The sequence below is a fragment of the Morchella sextelata genome, assembly GCF_020137385.1.
Source record: "Morchella sextelata strain SCLS chromosome Unknown scls_17, whole genome shotgun sequence".
Classification (NCBI taxonomy): domain Eukaryota; kingdom Fungi; phylum Ascomycota; class Pezizomycetes; order Pezizales; family Morchellaceae; genus Morchella; species Morchella sextelata.
The window spans coordinates 215,181-234,811 of NW_025408632.1; the positions used below are offsets into that span (position 1 = coordinate 215,181).

The window sequence follows — 19,631 nt, forward strand, 5'->3', positions numbered from 1 at the left end:
ACACCCACGGAACAAATTTGCAAGAGAGTTGACAATGGAGTGTTGTGGGTGGTTTGGAAATTGGTTGGTCTTCGGATTCGATTTTGGATTGCCTTGATTGAAGGAATTGATGATGGGCAGTGATGATAGGTTTTAGTTGTGCAAACGGCGAAGACGATCTCAAAGTTCAAGATTGATTGATTGATGAAGAGTTTAAAGTAAGTCTCTCAGAGGAAGCTTTAATCTGAGCTTATTATCGGTACGAACAGTAATCCGGTAAACACTGCACTTGTGGTGTGTACCGATTGCGAATTCAATATTTAAAGCGGAAAGTACCAAGTGTTTAACACTTCAAAGATTGATCGTACGGGAAGAGATACTGATGATTTCAATCCGGAAGGTACTATGCACAGTCTATCAAGCTGATGCGTAGGGAGAAGAGAGGTTTGACTGCTGAAGACTATAAGTCTGAAAATCTGGAAATGTCTAACGGTGTGAGATCGAGTCTTCTCACAATATTGATGTACCGTCAATTATTGAAACTGAGGTTGAGGCTTAATCGGAAATGTGAGTAAAGAGCAGGGGAGCAATAAGGAAGTTTGTGCACTATTTCGTATATGCCGGTGAAGTAACTGAAAGTTTGAAGCCCGAAAATGAAGGTGAGAGCAAGGTGACCGTCAAGGCTTTTGGGTATGATAGAAGGCGATACTTTCTCGCGAAGATAGTGGTACTACGAAGAACGATACTACTCTGAGTATGTGTTCTGGTAGCTTGAAGATGAGTTGACGTGTTTATCGGTGAGGTGACGTTACTGAAGGATTGGGGTTTGGGGTGAACCTGATAGCAGAGTAGCCGTCAAAGCTTATCGAGTGTGGTAGAAGGCGATACCTTCTCGCAAAGACAGCGATACTAACTGAAATTGATACTCTATGTATTCCGGCAGCTTTATGATGAGTTGAAACTGAAGGTGTAGTAGGTCTGTGGAACAAGGAAGCTGCAAAAACTCCGTGTAAAAGTAAAAAATCACTTTTTTGTCGACGACGATAATTCAGCGGAGGAGGTTAATCCCTGAAACGTTTTACTCGGAGAGAAGTTGAGGAATTGGTTGTGATGGAAGTAATCTAGTCAAGTAGTAGAAGCAGTGTATCGAAGTTGGTGTCAATGTAACCTGGAGGGGTATGGTGCACTTGGGTAGGGATGACCGAGAAGGATTTCTCGACAAGGAAGTAGTTAAAGTAGGTCTCGAGTTCTATCTCTTGAGAAATGGAGCTGTTGGTGTAGTATAGCTGGAGGAGTTGTAGATGTAAAGCGTACGCCAGGTGGTGACAAGTGTGTTGACCAACAGGTTGCTTGGGTTGACAGCCACGACGACAGTACAATGTGCTGCAAGTTAATCTTGATGGCGTAAGAAAGAGCTGACCGTTACCGCCCGGGAAGGCGAATTTAGAAGAGGGGGTCTGGTCGTCTCAAGGGAAAGATGCGTCGATCACAATTGCAGATGTGAGGTTGCAGAAGATGACATGGGGATGTGGTTTCCGAAAGACAAGCTTTACTGGAAAATTAAAAGTAGGAGAAGGAAGCAAGTACGTGATAGACACTACCGACTGATAGCTTTACAACGGTGGATGGATAAATTGGGAATGGGAGAGTCCGTTCCAAGAGCACAGGATTTTCGTCTCGAAGAATCGTTATCGACAACCACAACAGTAGCTGCTTGAATCTGAACACACAAGAATGAGTAGATGAGGAAGAAGCTGAATATCAGCTCCAAATAGCAGAGGTCAATGCGAGATGAGATGAGTCGATGTAGGAATTCTAAGGTTAAACAAGAGATGTCAGATCGGAGTGTGATTCAGTTATTTTCGAGATGGTTGTGATTTTCCTGGCTACCGAGATGGATGTGTCTGTGTAAAGAAAAGGAAAGGAAAAGAGTGGAGTGGGCAAATGTAAACAGTGCAGTCGCCCTAGACCCGACCATAGTATATGTAAGTATGCAAAACCTTTTTCGGCTGCCATGCAAGTCCACGACACCTCAGAAATCTCGGGGCAACAGCTAACAGGCTTGTACATACGACGACTGCTTTCCTGACAGGGATTTACGATACCAACCTTTTTCCTTTCCGCTTTTTGCCCAAAAGTGGGTTTGCGGCAGGCGAAAAGACGACAAATGTGCTCGCTTCAGCAGCTACCCAACCGAAAAAAGTCCCTTTTGTACATGTATGTCAAGGCTCCTCCGAATTCCTCCCCACGCCGTCCACAGTATGTATCAATCATCAATTAATTTTGGTAAACATCTTCCATCAGTCATACATCATCACTCGGCAGTCTTTGACAACGTATACGTACATGTATATACATATAATCGCACGTTAGTGTACAAAAAGGATGAAAGGTTAAACCATCACAGCAAGAACGGATGGAAAAGAAAATACTTCAGGCGAAAATAGTAGATTGCACTGATGATGGCGAGGAACCCAAATCTTAGGATCCTGAGAACGTGGCACGCGAACTGCACCGCTTGTCATACAGGATCTCCTATACCGGCGCACATTGCACAGCTACCACTTCTTCCAGTCTCTCGCTTCCATTCTCATTTAATCAATTTGAACTCCTTATTTAACGTTACTTCATTCTGCGTCATATTCTATCACTCGACCTCGCTCATCCCTACCAGTTCTTATTGATTAATTGATTACTTCATGAATTGTATGCTGCTACCCGGAGGTTTATCGGTACTTATTGGGCGGGTGTGGTAAGCGTCTACATATGAGGACTGTAGTAAATTGGTGGAAAGAAGATACATGTATGTGAGCCTTTCATCAACATGTCTATAGCAATAGGCAATATTTATTATGAGGGTTGCCGCCGCACCAATATGCAGCATTCGAAGTTGCCAAGTCCAGTGGAGAGAGCGGGCAGCGGAAATTCCCCTCAGCATCCAGCAGCCCAGATGAGGGTAGGGGAAGTGGGGTGGGTGATGAAATAGGAACAGAGTTCGTGGGAGATCAATTCACTACCCAGTCCTCATATTTTTATTCTTCGTCTTCCTCCACTTAGCGGATTGAGGCTCCTGGTGTGATCAGATATCACATCCTATTTGAAAGCAACGGCAGAAACGATCTTGCTCACCCCCGGAGATCCCATAAGCCTCATGATCAAGAACACAGCAACCACGGTCACCTTCCTATACTGCGTGTAGCTCCCGCTCTGGACAGTATATACATCTATGCACTGTCCAGTACACCTCCCATCTCCATCTCACTCACGCTCATCCCATAACGAATTTACCACTACCTCTTCCCTACCGACTACAAGGAGACTCGCTGTTCATCCTTGGAACCTAAAGATCATCGATTTATTTTTCAGATATATCACCAACAGAGGCTATAGAGAACAGGGTGTCAGTAATCTCGGCAGGCTATCGTAGTTCAGTGGGACACCTATGGAGGTGCTTCTGGTTTGTCATACTATGTCTGATAGGAGTCAATTGAGCCTGTGCTTGAATTTCTAAGTTAGAAAATGCGATCAGTTATATGCTGCAATGTGAACAACTAAGCGATAGCCTGTTGGGACACGTTTCGCGATCCGGAGTGCGGTACAATGCGCGTTTACCTCCGAAAAAGGCATAGCTCAAGAGGTGGCTTAAAGCCACATTGCCAGAGTACGTACACCCAAGATGTGGAAAGATGTTCTTTCGTCGACTCCTGCGCTAGGCTTAAGTCTCTCTCTCTCTCTCTCTCTCTCTCTCTCTCTCTCTCCTGCTCTCTCCGCCCTGTCTCCTATTCTTTCTGTACCGCCTTCCATCAATTCTCTTATCTTCCTCATGAACCGACCTCTGCGTTTTCTTTGTTTCCAGGACATCGAGTTTCTTCCTTTATTTTAGCTTACTCTGATCTCCACAGCAGCTTAAGCACTGGTGGATGTTCTCCACGCTCCTATCATCAGCTCCAAATCCTTCTCCCCGCTCATCATCATCGAAGTAGTTTGATGATCAGAGGCGCATCAAAAACTTCCAACCAAAAGGACATAACACGGCTTCCTTCACCGCCCCTATCGATCAAAAATGGATCGAGAGAGTGAGGCTCGGTCTTTGATATATAACCTACGTAACTTGCTTGCTAACGTGTATGTAAGAGAGGTAAGTTTCGACCCAATCTCTGGAACCCTTGTTCAAGCTGACTCAATCACTGAGGCGTTCCAATACAGATATAAGGTAGGATTCATCTGTGGGCTCTCATAATTTTCTCTACCCCGCATATTCAGTTCCTGAGCTTGAACATCTCGGTATAATGTAACTACTGGATCGTATACCCTTCGTCTAACACACAATACAGAGGTTCAGCTTATATCATAAATCCACCTTGGGGTATCTGTTTACACACTAGGAAAACACCTAGCCACGCGTCTCGGTATCAATACAAGGCTACCAGTAAGAGGAGTTCAACTGCCGGTAGGGAGCTATCTAATATTACTCTTAGACTAAACACCCCCTCGGAACCTTCTATTATATGCCGTTTATTATTGATATACCACCAACTATTTATTCCTTTCTATAGCGTAGTACATATGCTTAATTAGTATTGGAATCGGTGCTTTATTGGCCTGGCAGTGTCCCTCTCCCTCCACCGCCGTCACCAATCGCCCGACGATCAGTACTTAAGAAGAACTAAACTTATCACACATCTGCTTTGAGACAGAAGATGCTTCTTTTCTGATTTCTATATATCGTTCCGCTTTCTAGTTTATTAAGAAGGAGAGGGAACTCAGGGAAGAGCGTTTCCACCTCCCTCCAGCGGCATCATCAATACTGCCCCAATTTACTTGTCTCTCTTTACACAAAAGCTCTTATAACAGTTCAACATATCTCAACCTCAATCACTAACAAGTATCCGGATCCTGGTCAATTCACGATATTTCTAGTGAATCACCGGATATCACTCGTTCCTCTGCACACACCTGCGGCATACAATACCGGTAGCTGTAAGAGCGCCTGTCCGAGTGTCAATCATTCAGCACGCTAAAATCTCATATGTTGTTAATTGTGCTGCGGGAATCTATTTCCTCTTCTACCTCTCGGTTTCGGAGTTCGCTGTTGAGCGGTATCACTAGTGGATCTCATCAAACAAGGTTTACTTGGGATGCGTTTAGCCGATACTATTCTGACTTCTCTAGACTTCATAAAACTACAATGAACTACATCTATTGATGGAAAAGCGGTAGGGAGAGTAGCGGCAGTCGGGAGTGAGGTGGGCGGGCCTGGAGACCTCCAAACCTAATTAAGTGCAGTTTAAGGGATGGTACCTTCACTGAACTCGAATACCTTTACTATTTATTAATTTAGAATACTAGCGTTCTACAAGACCTTTGTATCATCTGTAGTGAGGGTATACGGAGACTAAAATGGATCGGATCAAGGTATATCACTCGCTCGATTGCACATACTGGTGGGTTGTAGATGCGAATAAGGAGGGAAGATCTCTCAAACCTGTTAAACGCGATGCGATCTGATCGGTGGACCTTCGGAGCTCACACCCCTGCCGCTTCAATTAGAACAGGTAAGCTACTTTGTAATATCACCCCCGCAGCGCGATAGTCGGATCTCGACGTTTTTGGGCGGCACAAAAGAATTCCTTGGAGTCCACTAGCAGCGATCGAAAGTTTCCAAATTCATGCTAACATTGATCAACCTTACCTGAATAATTATTGTTGCTAATTCAAACTGATGTACGCCAGTGAGAGTTTAATAGCCTCTAGTATCACGATGAGCGTTTCATGAGGAGAGCATCCAAGCGTCAATCGCTTTCACACACATATCTTCAGTCCCAACCTCTACCTACGAGGAAGCTCGAATATCCTTGCGCTTGCCCTATGATCCAGGGTGAAATAAATCGAATCATATAATATCACTCGCTCCTATTCCCAGGCAGCACGGATCGACGCTCGAACCTGTCGAGGTCTTGCGCTAGCCATAGCACCTAGACAGTACTCGACCTCGTGAGTAAGCCTAAAAGATGTTTCTGCGTAACCTAGGCTAGCTGCTTGATCTTCGGCGTTGTCTGTTCCTGCACCCTAGAGTTAACTTCAACTAGTTCGATTAATAGTTCCGGGCATTTGTAAAACTGTCAGCGATGAGCTCTAGGAGAGGCTTTGTGTCTTCTGAAATTCCTTTGCCGTCGGTTCAATCACGCAGGAAGGGAGTTAGGACAGGCATCCTAGGGGATTTCATGAGATATTTCATCCTTCCATCATCGATTCCAGTAGTAGTTCTCCAGGTCTTATCTCTTGGGTTATATATCAAGTGGTTCCGTTCTCAAATGACTGAGCGTCTCCCCATTTATGCCTAAGTAATTGTGCCAAAGTTATTCAAATCTGGCTTTTCACTCGCTGGTATTTTTGCTAATTACGAAGTTAGAATAGCACGCAAACCATTCACTGAGATTAGGATATGCTTTTATCTTTTCGATAATCGTTGGACGACCAGCTTCAGTCCGGCGCATTCTGCTGCTCAATTCTTGTTCTCATTCTTTTGTGTGTGAATTCATCGCTTCTCGGGGGATATCAATGACCCCATCAATGGCCTGCGTCCGGCTTCTTATTGTACCTTAGGGAAGATCTTCACTTTATCAACGATGGAGTGATAGCTGACTAATATATGGTTTGGTGGTTTCACGATGGTATTAGAATTCTGATCATAGCCGATCACTCGCCTACCTACACTCTCTTTTGGAGGTGTCAATTTAATTTACTAGCTGGCGCCATGGTAGTGATTCTCAAGTGGTGTGTAATAAACACAGATTGGGTGTCATCTATGAGGCCACAGCAGAGGTTGATTGGTGGAAATGATAGGAGATTCAACCCCCGGGGGGGGGGGGGACGCGAGTTGAACGAACATACTTATCTGTAGGCAGAAATAGTATTTGCCCCAACATTCGGAGTATCTGGTCTTGTAAATACACCAAATCCTCTAGATAATCACATCTTTCTCGAATCGAACCACTCTTCATCAGCTTACCCCCGGTTACAGGCCTCACATCTAGCAGTGATTATTTTGATAGCAGCTTCCAATGTTTAGGATTCGGATCATAGAGCTACTAGGAGATCTTGTCTTATATCTTTGAGTCTCGATGGGTGGTGCAGGAGGATGGGGTTGTCTGCTTTCAGTCCTGTTAAGGTGCTTAGCTGTTCCATACACTAAAGTCAATACTTCAGGCTGGAACAGGACAGGCGAAGGACAGGGATTCGGGCAACAGCAACTAGGATCGATCACCACCAAATTGCTAGATTTCACGTACAGGCCTTCTAGATCTCAAGGGCTGATAGCATATTCATTGGAATGTTTATTTCTGCAACTCCACTTGTTAGGATACTGGAGTTGGTAAGCATTCATGCTAGGTGTAGGTCTACCGGCGCCGGTGGCCTTTGCCTTTTTCATCTTGTCTGCCTTGGGTGGCCTGCTTCTCGGTCGGTCGTCTACTCGAGGGCAGGCACTATCTCTACCCCTTTTTCTTCGGGAGACTCACATATCTATCCCGAAACCGTGTTAGCTAACAATAATAGTTTGAGGGACATAGCAGTACAAAACTGTAGATTGCTTAAGGATGACGCCTGAGCGCACCACTCTGCATCAGGGATGCAAAAATAGGTGGAGTGAGGTGGGGTATGAAGATAATAGCACTTACACTCCTGCATCTACAGTTACAAATGATCACTCCTCTTATACCGATAGTTCGAAAGAGGTTAAGAATGTCATCTCCCTTACCACCGATGGTCTGACCGAGGTATTTCTCCGCAACTCTTAAAACCTTTTCCTATACGAAGCTGTCAGGTACAAGGTTAGGCTATCTTTTAGCGAAAACATGAGCAGGACAGTTCGTTTTGAACTCGCACCCGCTCAATTTTTCGCTGAAAGACACCCTTTACCCTATCCCTCCGACCTGTGCCTTCAGAACCAGATCAAAGAATTACGGAGCTATAGCGGACGCGTGAGGTTCGAGGGGGAAGGAAGGAAGGGGGAATAGTCACCTATTTACTAGCTTATATGCTAGATGGCCATCTCGAGACCACTTCCCTTAACCTCCCGCTCAACCTCCGTTGCATTAGGGATGGTGAGAGGGGGAAAGGGGGGGTGATATCACCTATGGACTTGTTCTACGAAATACTTTTAAGTTAGTAATTCTATTATTCTCTTCCCCGGGCCTTGAGATAAACGCAGAAACTACAGTTCTTGTTAGTTTCCAACTATGATATTATCTTTGCGTGTTGTTGCGCAGAAGTAGCAAGAAGCAAGAACGTATTTCTCCGACTGTCGAGGCCGTGGCGGGAAAGGGGAAGACTTCAATGAGGGAGAGGGAAGGGGTAACGTGAGCGGACATCTCACCAGGTATAGTATCCTGACATCAGGCAATACTATACCATGCAGTCTTGAGAGCCCAACTTCTCATTCTACAGCTTACGACCAAATTAGTCTATCACTCGAGTTGGTCTTTTTCACTCAAGTTGGTCTTTACCGAACTTTCCCCTCATGTAACATCACTCGTCCCTTTTTCCGTTAGGGCTGCGGCTTGCATCTATAATTTTTGTTAGCTTCGAACTACGATAACAGTCTTGTTTGCGCACAGGCAGACGCCTTGAATAAAAGTATGAAGACTAATAAACTCACTTGAGTCAGGAGTGGTATATGGGTAGGTTACGGGGAAGGGGTAAGATCCCGACAGGTGATTTGAAATCTTTCGGGCAGGGAAGGCGGAGTGGGGAGTGTGGGTTCAAAGTATGTACTCACTTTTGTCAATTGAACAAGTCTCACCGAAGAAAGAATGCCCTAAACCTCTTGTTAGCTTCGAACTACGACAAGGCGTCATTTATATGTGGCAAGAGGGCCCAGACACCTCTCCTACACTGGGGTTGAAGACAGGTATGCCCCTGGAACACTTAAATCTGGCCTTACACCAAGTTGAGTGCCAGGGTTAGGGTTGTTTCTCAGCTCAAAAAAATGGGCGTGTACAGTCGACCAACATGTTAAGGCCGAGCACAACTGCGCACGCTCATTTGATCGCAGAAGAACGGCCCTAACACTGCCACACAATGTGTCTGAGTAAGGCTATGAATACGGGTTCAGGAGATATACCTGACGTCCCAAGTATGTAACTCGAGGTAGTTACGGGGAAGGGGTCGTCTACTGAGAGCTCCGGTATATCTTGGGGAGAGTAGTGAGTTTGGGGATATCTACTTACTTCTACGAATTGCATCACCAAAACGTGGGATGCGGGCATCATTCTTACTGTTCATCGTTCTAAAAGAAAAGATAAAGTTAGCAAAATGACGTACAGTAACTCCCTCCGGATGCAAGAATTCCACTAGTCCCGCAGAACAAACGAGGTATTCTACGGAACCGTATTGCCTACTTGTGGTCGGAGTGAAAGAAAGGGTTATATTTGGGATTACTTACTTACTTCTACCGACAGGTGTGTCCCGCGCGCCAAAAAAAACTCTGCTGGTTGCCACGCAAAATATCGACACTAGACTACGTTTTCGGGCGAGTGAACTGATTGGTATCCCGAATAAGCCTTGCGGTGAATCGTTCTAAAAAAAGGTAAATGTTAGCACCAGAAGGCAATTGAAATCTTACACAGAGATCTTATATGCAGCGGTGGTAGAGAGAGAAAGGGATTAGTAGGAGGGATAAGTGCTCTTATGGTCGGGTTGAGTAGGAATAAGAGAGGGAGTAAGTAAATAGGAGCGGATACATACAGTAGAAAACGGAGAAAACATCTCTTTTTTCATCTTTTTTTGGAATTGATTGCCTAATTTTCTGTTAGTTTCAAAACATGATAGAGAGGAACAGAGGGAGAGTGAAAACGAAGGGAAGTTCCCGAAGGGCAGCAGAAGCAAGAAAAAAGGGACAAGGGATGTTACCTAGAAAGCTTCAAAGCCTGCTGGTACATGGTCCGCTGTAGCGGGAGAGGAGCAATAGTCATTGTTAGCAATTTCATTCGACAATAGGAATATTTACTCGATACTGGGATACTCATGTCCTCGTTCCACATCTGGAACTGAGGATTTCAACCAGGCGAGAAGCGGACGAACTCTGCTGAGTGACTGAGTATCGATCGCCTACTATGTTATTTTTGTTAGCAATTGATAACTAGAAGCGGGGAACAGAGACTTACCGTAATGTCAATTCCATGAGTTTTACTAAACTCGTCATCTAGGTTAGTAAGAGGTAGGCCCTCTGCTGGTTGAATCAATCAAACAGCCGTACAGCTGGTGATTGAAACCCAACAGAACGCAGCGGGAGACAGACATTTTCCCTGGAGTTTTAGTTAGTCAAAATCTCAAAGTTATTTTGGTTATCCATGTCCATAATGGCTAATTATGGGGGCATTGATCTACGGTTTAAGTCAGTGTCGAACAAGCCATTTGGCTGGTCGACACTATTTTAAACCGGGGGGAGACAAAAAGGAAAAAAAAAAAAAAAAGGAAATCCTGGGCCGAGAGTCGAAGGGCGAGAAAGTGAGGGGAGGAACCTAGAACCTAAAAAAGAAATAAAACATAGATCGGGAGCAATGACAGTCAAGATAGCTAACGTCGACGCCGCAAAGTGGGGAAACCTTTAACGGCGTGACAGAAAGCCACTTGCTGTCCTCTCCATCTGCTTAGTATTTTCTGGGGGGAAAAGCAAAGGGGGGAGGGGAGAAGGCAAGTTACTGCTGCTGGTTAGTAGTATCCAGTTGCCTTGCCTCGATCCCGTTGCCTTACCTCGAAGACAAAGGAAAACCCGTTGCCTTACCTCGATGACAAAGGAAATCCCGGCGAGAGCAGTGCTCGATCGCCCCCTCACTCCGGCCAGGGTCTACCCTGCCTGACCAACCCCCGTGCGGCCCAGCCAGCACACCCCCAACACCCCCGCGGGACCAGCCCGCACACCCCCACCACCCCCGCGGGACCAGCCCGCACACCCCCACCACCCCCGCGGGACCAGCCCGCACACCCCCACCACCCCCGCGGGACCAGCCCGCACACCCCCAACACCCCCGCGGGACCAGCCCGCACACCCCCAACACCCCCGCGGGACTAGCCCGCACACCCCCTTCCTAAGCTGTATCGTTAGCGTTTGTTCAGAAAAACGGGAGGACTTACTGAGATTGAAGTCTCATGCCACCCGGACTACTCCAGCGTCCGCCATCCGCTTTGCCCCCCCCTTTGTGTGAGAGGGAGAGGGGGGGGGGGGTCCCGAAAGGGACCGGAATTTCTTTTTTTTTTTTTTTTTTTGGGGGGGGGTGCTGTTCGGCAACAAGACAACACAGTTTTCAAGGCTTCGAAAAGCCTACAAATAGTGTTGCCGAACAGGCCCTTTTATCTTTTTATTCTTCTTTTTCTGTCGAATCGAATGGTTAGTAATTGTACTGAATTAGAGGCTGAGTGAGACTTACTATTCAACCATCATATAGGATGTTCTATTTTCTTCTTCTTCTCGGGTCCCGTTCGGCAACAAGACAACACAATTTCCAAGGCTCAGAAAGCCTGACAAAAGTGTTGCCGAACGGGCCCTTTCTTTCTTTTTTTATCTTTTTTTTCTTTATTTTTCTTTTATATATTTTTCTTTTATCTTTTTTTCTTGGATCACTGTCAAATGGTTAGTAATTGCAAGACATGACTTAGAGGTTGAGTGATACGAACAGTTTTGACTTATTGCCGTACACATAGAGAATTTATTCTCTTTATTTCTTTTTACCGGCTTTTTTCTTTATACATGCTGGGAAGAATTAGTTACTGTACTAATGTATATGCTTTAGTGGATCGGTGATACTCACAGTTTAACCATCTATCTAATGCAGGATGCTGCCACCTGTTCTTCTCTTTCTTTTCTTCTTCTTTTCTTTCTTTTTTCTTTTCTTTTTCTCTTCTTTTTTCTTTATCGTTTTTCTCTTGTCTTTTCTTTTTACATGCTGTGGAATGATAACGATCAGCGATTGTAATGTATATGGCTTTGAGAATGGGAGTTACGAACCTTAACTGCTTACAGGCTCAAACCTGTTTTTCTTTTATTTGTTTTCTTTTTCCATTATTATCTTGACCGGTAGGTAGACAATTAAGTTGCTTCCCCAAGCCGGTTTTTAGCATTGCCAGTCATCGTAATGTGCTGGTTACTTTTTCTTTCTGTACATTCTGTGATATGATTAGTGATTGCTTTCATATAGAGTAGGCTCAGAGAAACTTACGTGCTTGGCTCTATCATCGAAGATATTTCTATCTTATCTTTTTTCCTTTTATTTTTTCCTTTTTATTTTTTGCCCCACGAACGTATTCATGGTCTTTAGCATTGCCAGTCATCGTAATGTGCTGGTTACTTTTTCTTTCTGTACATTCTGTGATATGATTAGTGATTGCTTTCATATAGAGTAGGCTAAGAGAAACTTACGTGCTTGGCTCTATCATCGAAAATATTTCTATCTTATCTTTTTCTTTTCCCCTTTTCCTTTTTATTTTTTGCCCCACGAACGTATTCGTGGTCTTTAGCATTGCCAGGCATCACAATGTGCTGGTTACTTTTTTATTTTTATTTTCTACCGGTTGGTTAGTGATTGCTTTCATAATAGGACGCTCAATGGGACCAACCTGCGTGACGATTTATCGCTACAGTTCCTTTGTTTCTCTTTTACCTTTGTACATGATTTGCGTTGACTATCTATTTACTCATTGACTTTCGGCATTGCCATTCGTTATAAACGTGGTGCTTGCTCTCTTTGTATCTTCTATCAGTTTGTTAGGGATTATGTTCATACAACTAGAGAATGGTGAATGAAACCGACCTGCATGACTTTTTATTGTCACAGTTCCTTTGGTTTTGGCTTATGGCCTTCTTTTTTCTCTCTTGACTCTTTACCAACGAAGTTAAACGTGGTATTTGGGACTGCCACTAATCTAGACGTGCTAGTTGCTCTCTTCAATTTTTCTATGAGTTGGTTAGTGATTGCTTCATATGGAGGAGAGTGAATGGTACAAACCTGCATGACCTTTGACGATCACGGTTCCTTTGGTTTGAATTGTTGATTGTTCGATTTTCGACTCGACCAATTTCTTTGAGGTCTTTTAGCATTGCCGCGCATGATAACGTGCTGGTTGCTTCTTGGTTACTGTGAACGATTAGTAATTACTTGGGCTCAAGAGATAACTAAGGGAAGAACATACCTATTGATTGTAACACGAAGTTGTTTTTCTTTGGTGGTATCTCTGATGGTGTTTTTTGTTTCAGTGACGATGTTTTTGCTTCGACCGGGAGGCTCTGTTGGTGCGGGGCGCCAAAGACTCATAGTGGTCTTTCGGCATTGCCAGGCACCTAAAGCTGTCGGTTGCTCTTTGTGTGATGGTCTTGTTTGTTTCAGTGATGATGTTTTTGATTCGACCGGGAGGCTCTGTTGGTGCAAGGCGCCAAAGACTCATAGTGGTCTTTCGGCATTGCCAGGCATCTCAACGTGTTGGTTGCTCTCTCTCTGAAGGCATCACGAAAGGATTAGAGATTGCTTTGGCTTCAAGATTCACTAATACATACCGGCTTGATCGTTTGCCATCACAAGAAAAGTTTTATTAGGGTTTTTTGGTACTTTCACCAGGAACTGGTGCTTTTTCGATGCGATGCATCGACGGAATTTGTTTTTGGGTTTTTGTTTTTTCTCAGGGCGAGGCCTCTGAGCGTGCGGCTTGCGCTTTTCGGTTCTTTAGATACCACGGAATGATTAGTCCATGATGACTTGTGCGAAATGTTAGAAAAAATACTTACTGATTTTTTTTTTTATGTTGACTCCAATTTTTTTTAAAACCTTTCTTTTTTTGCTCCATTGCTTACACCAGAAATGTTTCGATTTTCGGGTGCCAGGCAAGGGGAAATATTTTCCAGCCAGAGGAGACTTAATTAAAAGAAAGGGGAAGTAGTTCAAAGGTGGTACATTGTTCAAGAATCAGGACGGTTATTAATTTGCCTTGATTCTTGCTGTACGAAGGAACAATGGTTCTTCCTGTGGTTTGTGTTTTTGGTTTTTGGTGTGGAAAATTTTTTTGTGGAGGGGCGGGGGGCGTGCTGTTTATATGTTTGTGTATCACCTTGCCCTAGCCCTAAACGCTTCTGTGGGACACGTAGGCTTCGTATGACTGCTGAAAAAATTTTCTCAAGCCCCTCAAACCACGTGTCCTTGCCCTGCACGACCACACTAAGCTTGTCCCACTGCCAAATTTCCCACTTTTTCCCGTTTATGGTGTATTCCACTGACGTGTCCTACCCCTGCGTACCCTGTTTTAACTGTCTCACTCTCACGACAGAACGTGTGCCTGGATGTTAAACACAGTTATTTCGGTCATGCCCCGCAAATACACCAAATCTTCCTCAAGTTAATGTGATGAATAATCGAAAATATCAATACTATGTGAAGCTCCAGCTGGGATTATTAATACCAGTTTTGTATGCCCAGTGCTACGCGTCCCTAGCTGCACTCCCATCATGACTCATGAGCTATTGTGCTATTCGGCGAAAATTTTCTAGCGGCTTCTACCTGTTTTTTTGGAGGAATTTTATGGCGCACGAACCATTTTTCTTTGCCCGCATGTGGCCCCCCTCATTTCTACAACCCCCACCACGATACCCGTAAGTGCGCCGCAGTCTGCGAGCTTGTGACGGGCATGAGATCAAGCGAGAGAAAACCTACTGGAAATTCTCGCCTCACCTTGTTTTGCGGAAGGCCTTCGGACTTATTCTCGAGACCACTACATGTAGTTTTGTATCCATCAATAAGCGACCCACGAGCTTCTGCTGCTTGCTTTACCGAGCGGGCTAAGATGGCGCCCAAATTAAACCAAACGGTATGTGAGAGTTCTCGTCATTGAACATCACTCGTTCTACCGTTTTTTTCGTCGTGGTTTTTACATAGATCGTGAGCCACGTCTAGAAATTCATTGATCAATTTATTCATATGTTGTATGCCCACCCTCGCATGGGACAGGGAGGACTATCGTATCAGATCGTGGGTGTAACCAGATTCTAGACTCCATAATCGCTCCTAAGTCTTTAAGCCACAGATGCACATCTTAGCAACAACTTCATGTTTTTGATCCGCATACTGAATTGCTAAACGATAAACTCAAGAGGATAATGGAAGATTTTGGGCTTGATAGGTCAAAATATACTACCGATCTCTCAACATTTCATATATAATTATTAATTTTGGGTTGGGTTGAATGTACATGTATACGTGTGTCGGGGCACAACCCTGCAGCCCTAACCCTCACACTTTCGTTACGCGGGAACTTGGTCTCACCGGAAAAGTCGATTTGTCAGCCGCCCAAACGGGTCTCGTGCTGGTCGACTTTCTCGCTTGCTGTATTTCCCCTGGCCCCGCACATCTTGACACCGCCCTTCCTCCTTGTGGGTAAAATTTTTTTTTTCCTTTTTTTTCCTTTTTTGATATTTTACTCCAATGTATTTTTCGTCTTGTGTCCTATCCGGGCCGTCCTTCCCCAGAACTTATAACCCGCGACGACCCGATGTATTTTTCTTCAGTCTCTTCTTCCCCTTCAAAAATCTACCTGGCCACTACCACCATTACGATTACTCCCGTTGCCCCTCCCGTGTCGAAACTGACCCTGAATGAATAGTTCGTTCGAGTGACGGTATTAGCTCGCAAAATTGGGTGGCACAAAATGGAGCCTTTGTTCGCCTCGCAGTCTCTGATTGCTCCAACATGTTATCAGTAAGAACAGTAAAACATCTCATGGAACGCAACAGCCAAGGCGAAAATGAGTTGGTGGCGTGGTTCCTCTTTGCTATGCGTACATCAGCATATCAAGCGAAGCGCTACAATGCTCTACATCGCGGGCCATTTCTCGGCAGAATTCTCGAGACTCACTGTCACTACAGAAGGATTTTCACCACCATATTCCCGTCCGCTCCAGCTGGCAACATTCGAGAAAAGGATTAGGGAAGTTAAATGGACCAGTAATAGTAGTATTTATTTGTACAGGCTATTCCTTTTTGTACAGGTACGTCGGAACATAGGTACTCAAGGAAAGATTGCTTCTCACCACAGAACGGCCAGCACAGGTCAACTCTTATAGTGATTAACAGTCTGTACACAGGACTCGGAAACACCTAAAGCTCCTCCGGGAGGGCCAGGTTAGTCGGAGGGAATGAGTATAGGAATGCCTTAAACTTTATGCTAGGGTGTGAGTGGTTCTTGGAAACAAAACAGCTCCTCCGTGAGGAGAGAACGATGTTTTGCGTTTTGCGGAGAGGGGTTTAATGTTCCCAGGGCCTAGGGCGCTGAGGCCCTCACTAACGTCGTCGACGGATATCTATCTTTTTGAAACTTCACTCTAGGGTAAGAATGTTATTAATCTATGCCAAAAATAAAAAAATAAAAAAACGAGAATGAGGGAAGCAGAAAAGGACAAGATAATATTATAGCAACTAGGATCTTCTACCTCTCTTGAGGTTGAGCGTACAAGTATACCTAATGATACATCCGTGAAAGTAAAATGAGAAAGCCGCCACCAGCCACTTCCGTATCCGAAAAATAAAACCGAAATCAGCGGTGTCAAATTATTAGAGGATGGCAACGAATAAACTGGAAGAAAAAGACTCCTCACTCAGAGGGAGGACATGTAAAGATTGAGTTCTTCGGTCTGGCTGGGTTTCCGAGAGGAGGCCCTCGATTCAACCCCCCAAAAGCAAGTATTTGACCCCAGCTGCCCATGAAACAACTACCAGGTACGGAGGAAACCTGTGCCCTCGATTTCTGTTCGGACAATCGTGGGATGAATGTTTTTCTTGCATTTTCTTTCTTTCGTTTCAAGTCCCACGACGTAAAGAAACTTTGGCCAACATACCCCTTTACCTCCAATGCCTACTCAATGGTCGACCCAACTTCTCCGTGCTATTCTAAGAAAAACTGTACATGGAGTGAAAAGAACAGGGCCCGAGAGGGAAATACCTTGCTGGACATAGATATGAATTGCACAGCTACTGCGACTATAAAAGGAAATGCACGGCGGATCCCTGTTGATCCATTCTCAGCTTACAAGTAGACATTATCCTCGGGGAGCCACCTTCAAGCTTCGACCAGGAGTTGTTCTTTAAATTGTGGGTATCAAGCCTGGGGTTAGTTTCCCGAAAGGGGGTCATTGCTTACAACGTTGTTCGGAGGACCTTACACCTTGAGGAAAGCTGCGCAACTGTACGCAGTTGTATTATGAAGCTCAAAATGTTTTTATAATGATAACTAACATCCCTTCTTTATCTAGGTTACTCGGACAGCCTAGGTGGCATCAGGGTGGCCTCGTGCTAAGTGACTACCGTTTACCGCCTAGCCCACATCAGCCCACAAAATACACCCACGGTGTCCTGTTCTCACAGCAACTGTTAATCCATGCGAGCGTGTGAAGCCCAGTGAGGGTCCGACTCTGTACGATATAGCAAGGGATTTGTTCCTCTGGTATATGGTAAGATCTTGATGATGAAATAGGGTATGGGTACAAGTTCATATAAAGTACCGACATGTACACGTGTACTTCAGAATAAATGCGGCCCAATGGGTGTGTCTTTATCAAACTGCAATGAAGCCAGAACCTGTGAGTACAAGCATGAATAATATTTCTATTATAGATTCAACTATTTAAAGGAAATTTGCTTCATTGTCGTTCCATAATGAGAGAAAGGAAAAAACAAGAAGGCTACGGCTCTGAGGCAAAAAAAAGGAAAAAAGGTAAAAATAATTTCTAAGGGAATGAGGCGATGTGCCATGCACAATACGCATCATATCTTTTCTGTGACCACTGCGCTCTGTCAAATGCCAGATCCATAGCTGCCTTCAGACTTTCACAGCCTTTATGCTTGTCACCGATAAGGTGTTCAATTATATCATATTTAGCGATGACTGTTTCTTGGTACTGCTCCCATATACTCATCTGCACCTTCTTATCGGCAATCCAAAAGCGCTTTGTCTGTCTGCCAAGTTGTTTGAGTTCAGCCAAATCTTCTTCAGTAACGCGCTTGAAATCCGCGCTGTCTTCAATCATCCCTTGAAAAAGAGTTCGAGCACGAGCTAACTTGCCAGAGCTACTTTGTGAACTACTAGTGTGTGACGACATGTTCTGTTCAATTTGTTTCTTGATGTGCGTTGGGGGCAGTAGGTAACGGAGATATTCTGATGACCTATAAACCTTTCAGAAGCTGGACCAGATTCAGGTGTTTTATACCCGTCCAAACTATGTCAAGGGATTGAATGCGCTCTTCTTGTCCAATCATTACATCAGCATACTATGCTCCAAACTGGACTCTGGCTACCCCGAATTATTTATAAACGGTTGAAGTGTCTCTGATGAGTGAAACGTTGCTCCCTGAGGTCACGTTCAAGTGCGGTACAATATACCTGTCTTAATATGAAAAGCAAAATAAGATATCTCAATCTAATTCCATGCCGGTTAAGAACTAAATAGATTTATCAAGTGATACGAGTACCTAAATGCATTATGCCTTAAACTGCCAGGCCAAATTGAAATAAATAAAACCTAAAGTAGTTTGGAAATCGTAATCAGACATCTCAATGGGTACACCCGGGTATCAAAAGAGTCTGTACCTACCCAACCCGGCCTAACCCACGGGTATTTTACCTGGGTAAGCGTGCCTCTTATATGGGTATAAATCCGGAGGTATACTATTATTTTCGTGTAATTTCGGAGATATTTGAGAATTACCATGGCCATAGTGGGGATTTGAAATATAATTTTTTTTCAGTGACATGCGAGTACCGACAGTAATGGTTCGCTCATGTGCTTTGATTTTCGGAAAGAAACCACTTTTGTTCAAATCAACCTGGAGTTAGCACTTGATCGACTTGCTATGGTTGAAGGTATACAACATCTCATCTGCATTATACATAGATAAATGGATTTTACCTGTTATATATAGAAGTGATAGTTGTATTGAAGCCAATAAAGATATTTAAACAATGGTTTCAACTGTAACAATGATTGTATCATTTTTGGATATGCAATGGTGTTGAGCGCTTCTTTCGTATATCCTGTGTAGAAGAATCATGTTTAGAGGCTACCTTTACTATTTCAAACTACAATCGCTTATTCTGTGAGTGATAAAAAAACACAATCATTTCCAATGAGCAGAGTTCAATTTGACATGTTGTATCCTAAGCCCAATGTCGTCTTTTGTAGGCAAATTCTCCTATTTTGCCCGTCTTTTGATCGATGACTTTCTCCCGATCTCCCTAAGTCTAACATGCAGTTTTCCGTCGCCTGGAATACGTCGAAAATACGACATGTGGTGTTTTCGTGACTGTGTTGCGGGCAAAAATGTGAAATATCTTTGCCTATGATTTTGAAGATGTTTCGGATGAAGTACAGGCGATGTTTCTAATAGAGATTATCTGATGGAGAAAACCTTGTAAAAATTGACGTAGCGTGCTATTGAGAACTCCGGGATGTCTGATTCTATATATCAACCTTGGCTTATACATCACCTCCATACATACATACAACCTATCTAAATACCTCAACGGTTGCCTGTTCACAACCTAACTAATTATTGCCTCCATAGGTATCTTCTACCCTCTGAGACCTGTATTTGCACCTATACTCATATCGATACGGACTCC

The 19,631-nt window shown here is 44.1% G+C and overlaps 4 protein-coding genes across 4 annotated transcripts; 2 read left to right on the plus strand and 2 right to left on the minus strand.

Annotated features, from left to right (window-relative positions):
• Window positions 1–7,577: 7,577 nt before the first annotated feature.
• Window positions 7,578–7,778, plus strand: H6S33_004196 (uncharacterized protein; the record flags this gene model as incomplete). Its single annotated transcript, XM_044835906.1, has 1 exon — window positions 7,578–7,778. The coding sequence occupies one exon, from the start codon at window positions 7,578–7,580 to the stop codon at window positions 7,776–7,778; it is 201 nt and encodes a 66-aa protein (XP_044690934.1).
• Window positions 7,779–8,508: 730 nt separating this feature from the next.
• H6S33_004197 (uncharacterized protein) lies at window positions 8,509–10,183 on the minus strand (the record flags this gene model as incomplete). The annotated part of the gene is made up of 7 exons (XM_044835907.1): window positions 8,509–8,546; window positions 8,759–8,797; window positions 9,210–9,268; window positions 9,425–9,558; window positions 9,727–9,779; window positions 10,043–10,092; window positions 10,146–10,183. The coding sequence occupies 7 exons, from the start codon at window positions 10,181–10,183 to the stop codon at window positions 8,509–8,511; spliced, it is 411 nt and encodes a 136-aa protein (XP_044690935.1).
• A 5,642-nt stretch (window positions 10,184–15,825) lies between these two features.
• Window positions 15,826–16,143, plus strand: H6S33_004198 (uncharacterized protein; the record flags this gene model as incomplete). Its single annotated transcript, XM_044835908.1, has 2 exons — window positions 15,826–16,005; window positions 16,102–16,143. 2 exons carry the CDS (start codon window positions 15,826–15,828, stop codon window positions 16,141–16,143), a joined length of 222 nt encoding a protein of 73 aa, XP_044690936.1.
• Window positions 16,144–17,739: 1,596 nt separating this feature from the next.
• Window positions 17,740–18,111, minus strand: H6S33_004199 (uncharacterized protein; the record flags this gene model as incomplete). The annotated part of the gene is made up of 1 exon (XM_044835909.1): window positions 17,740–18,111. One exon carries the CDS (start codon window positions 18,109–18,111, stop codon window positions 17,740–17,742), a length of 372 nt encoding a protein of 123 aa, XP_044690937.1.
• Between the last annotated feature and the right edge of the window lie 1,520 nt (window positions 18,112–19,631).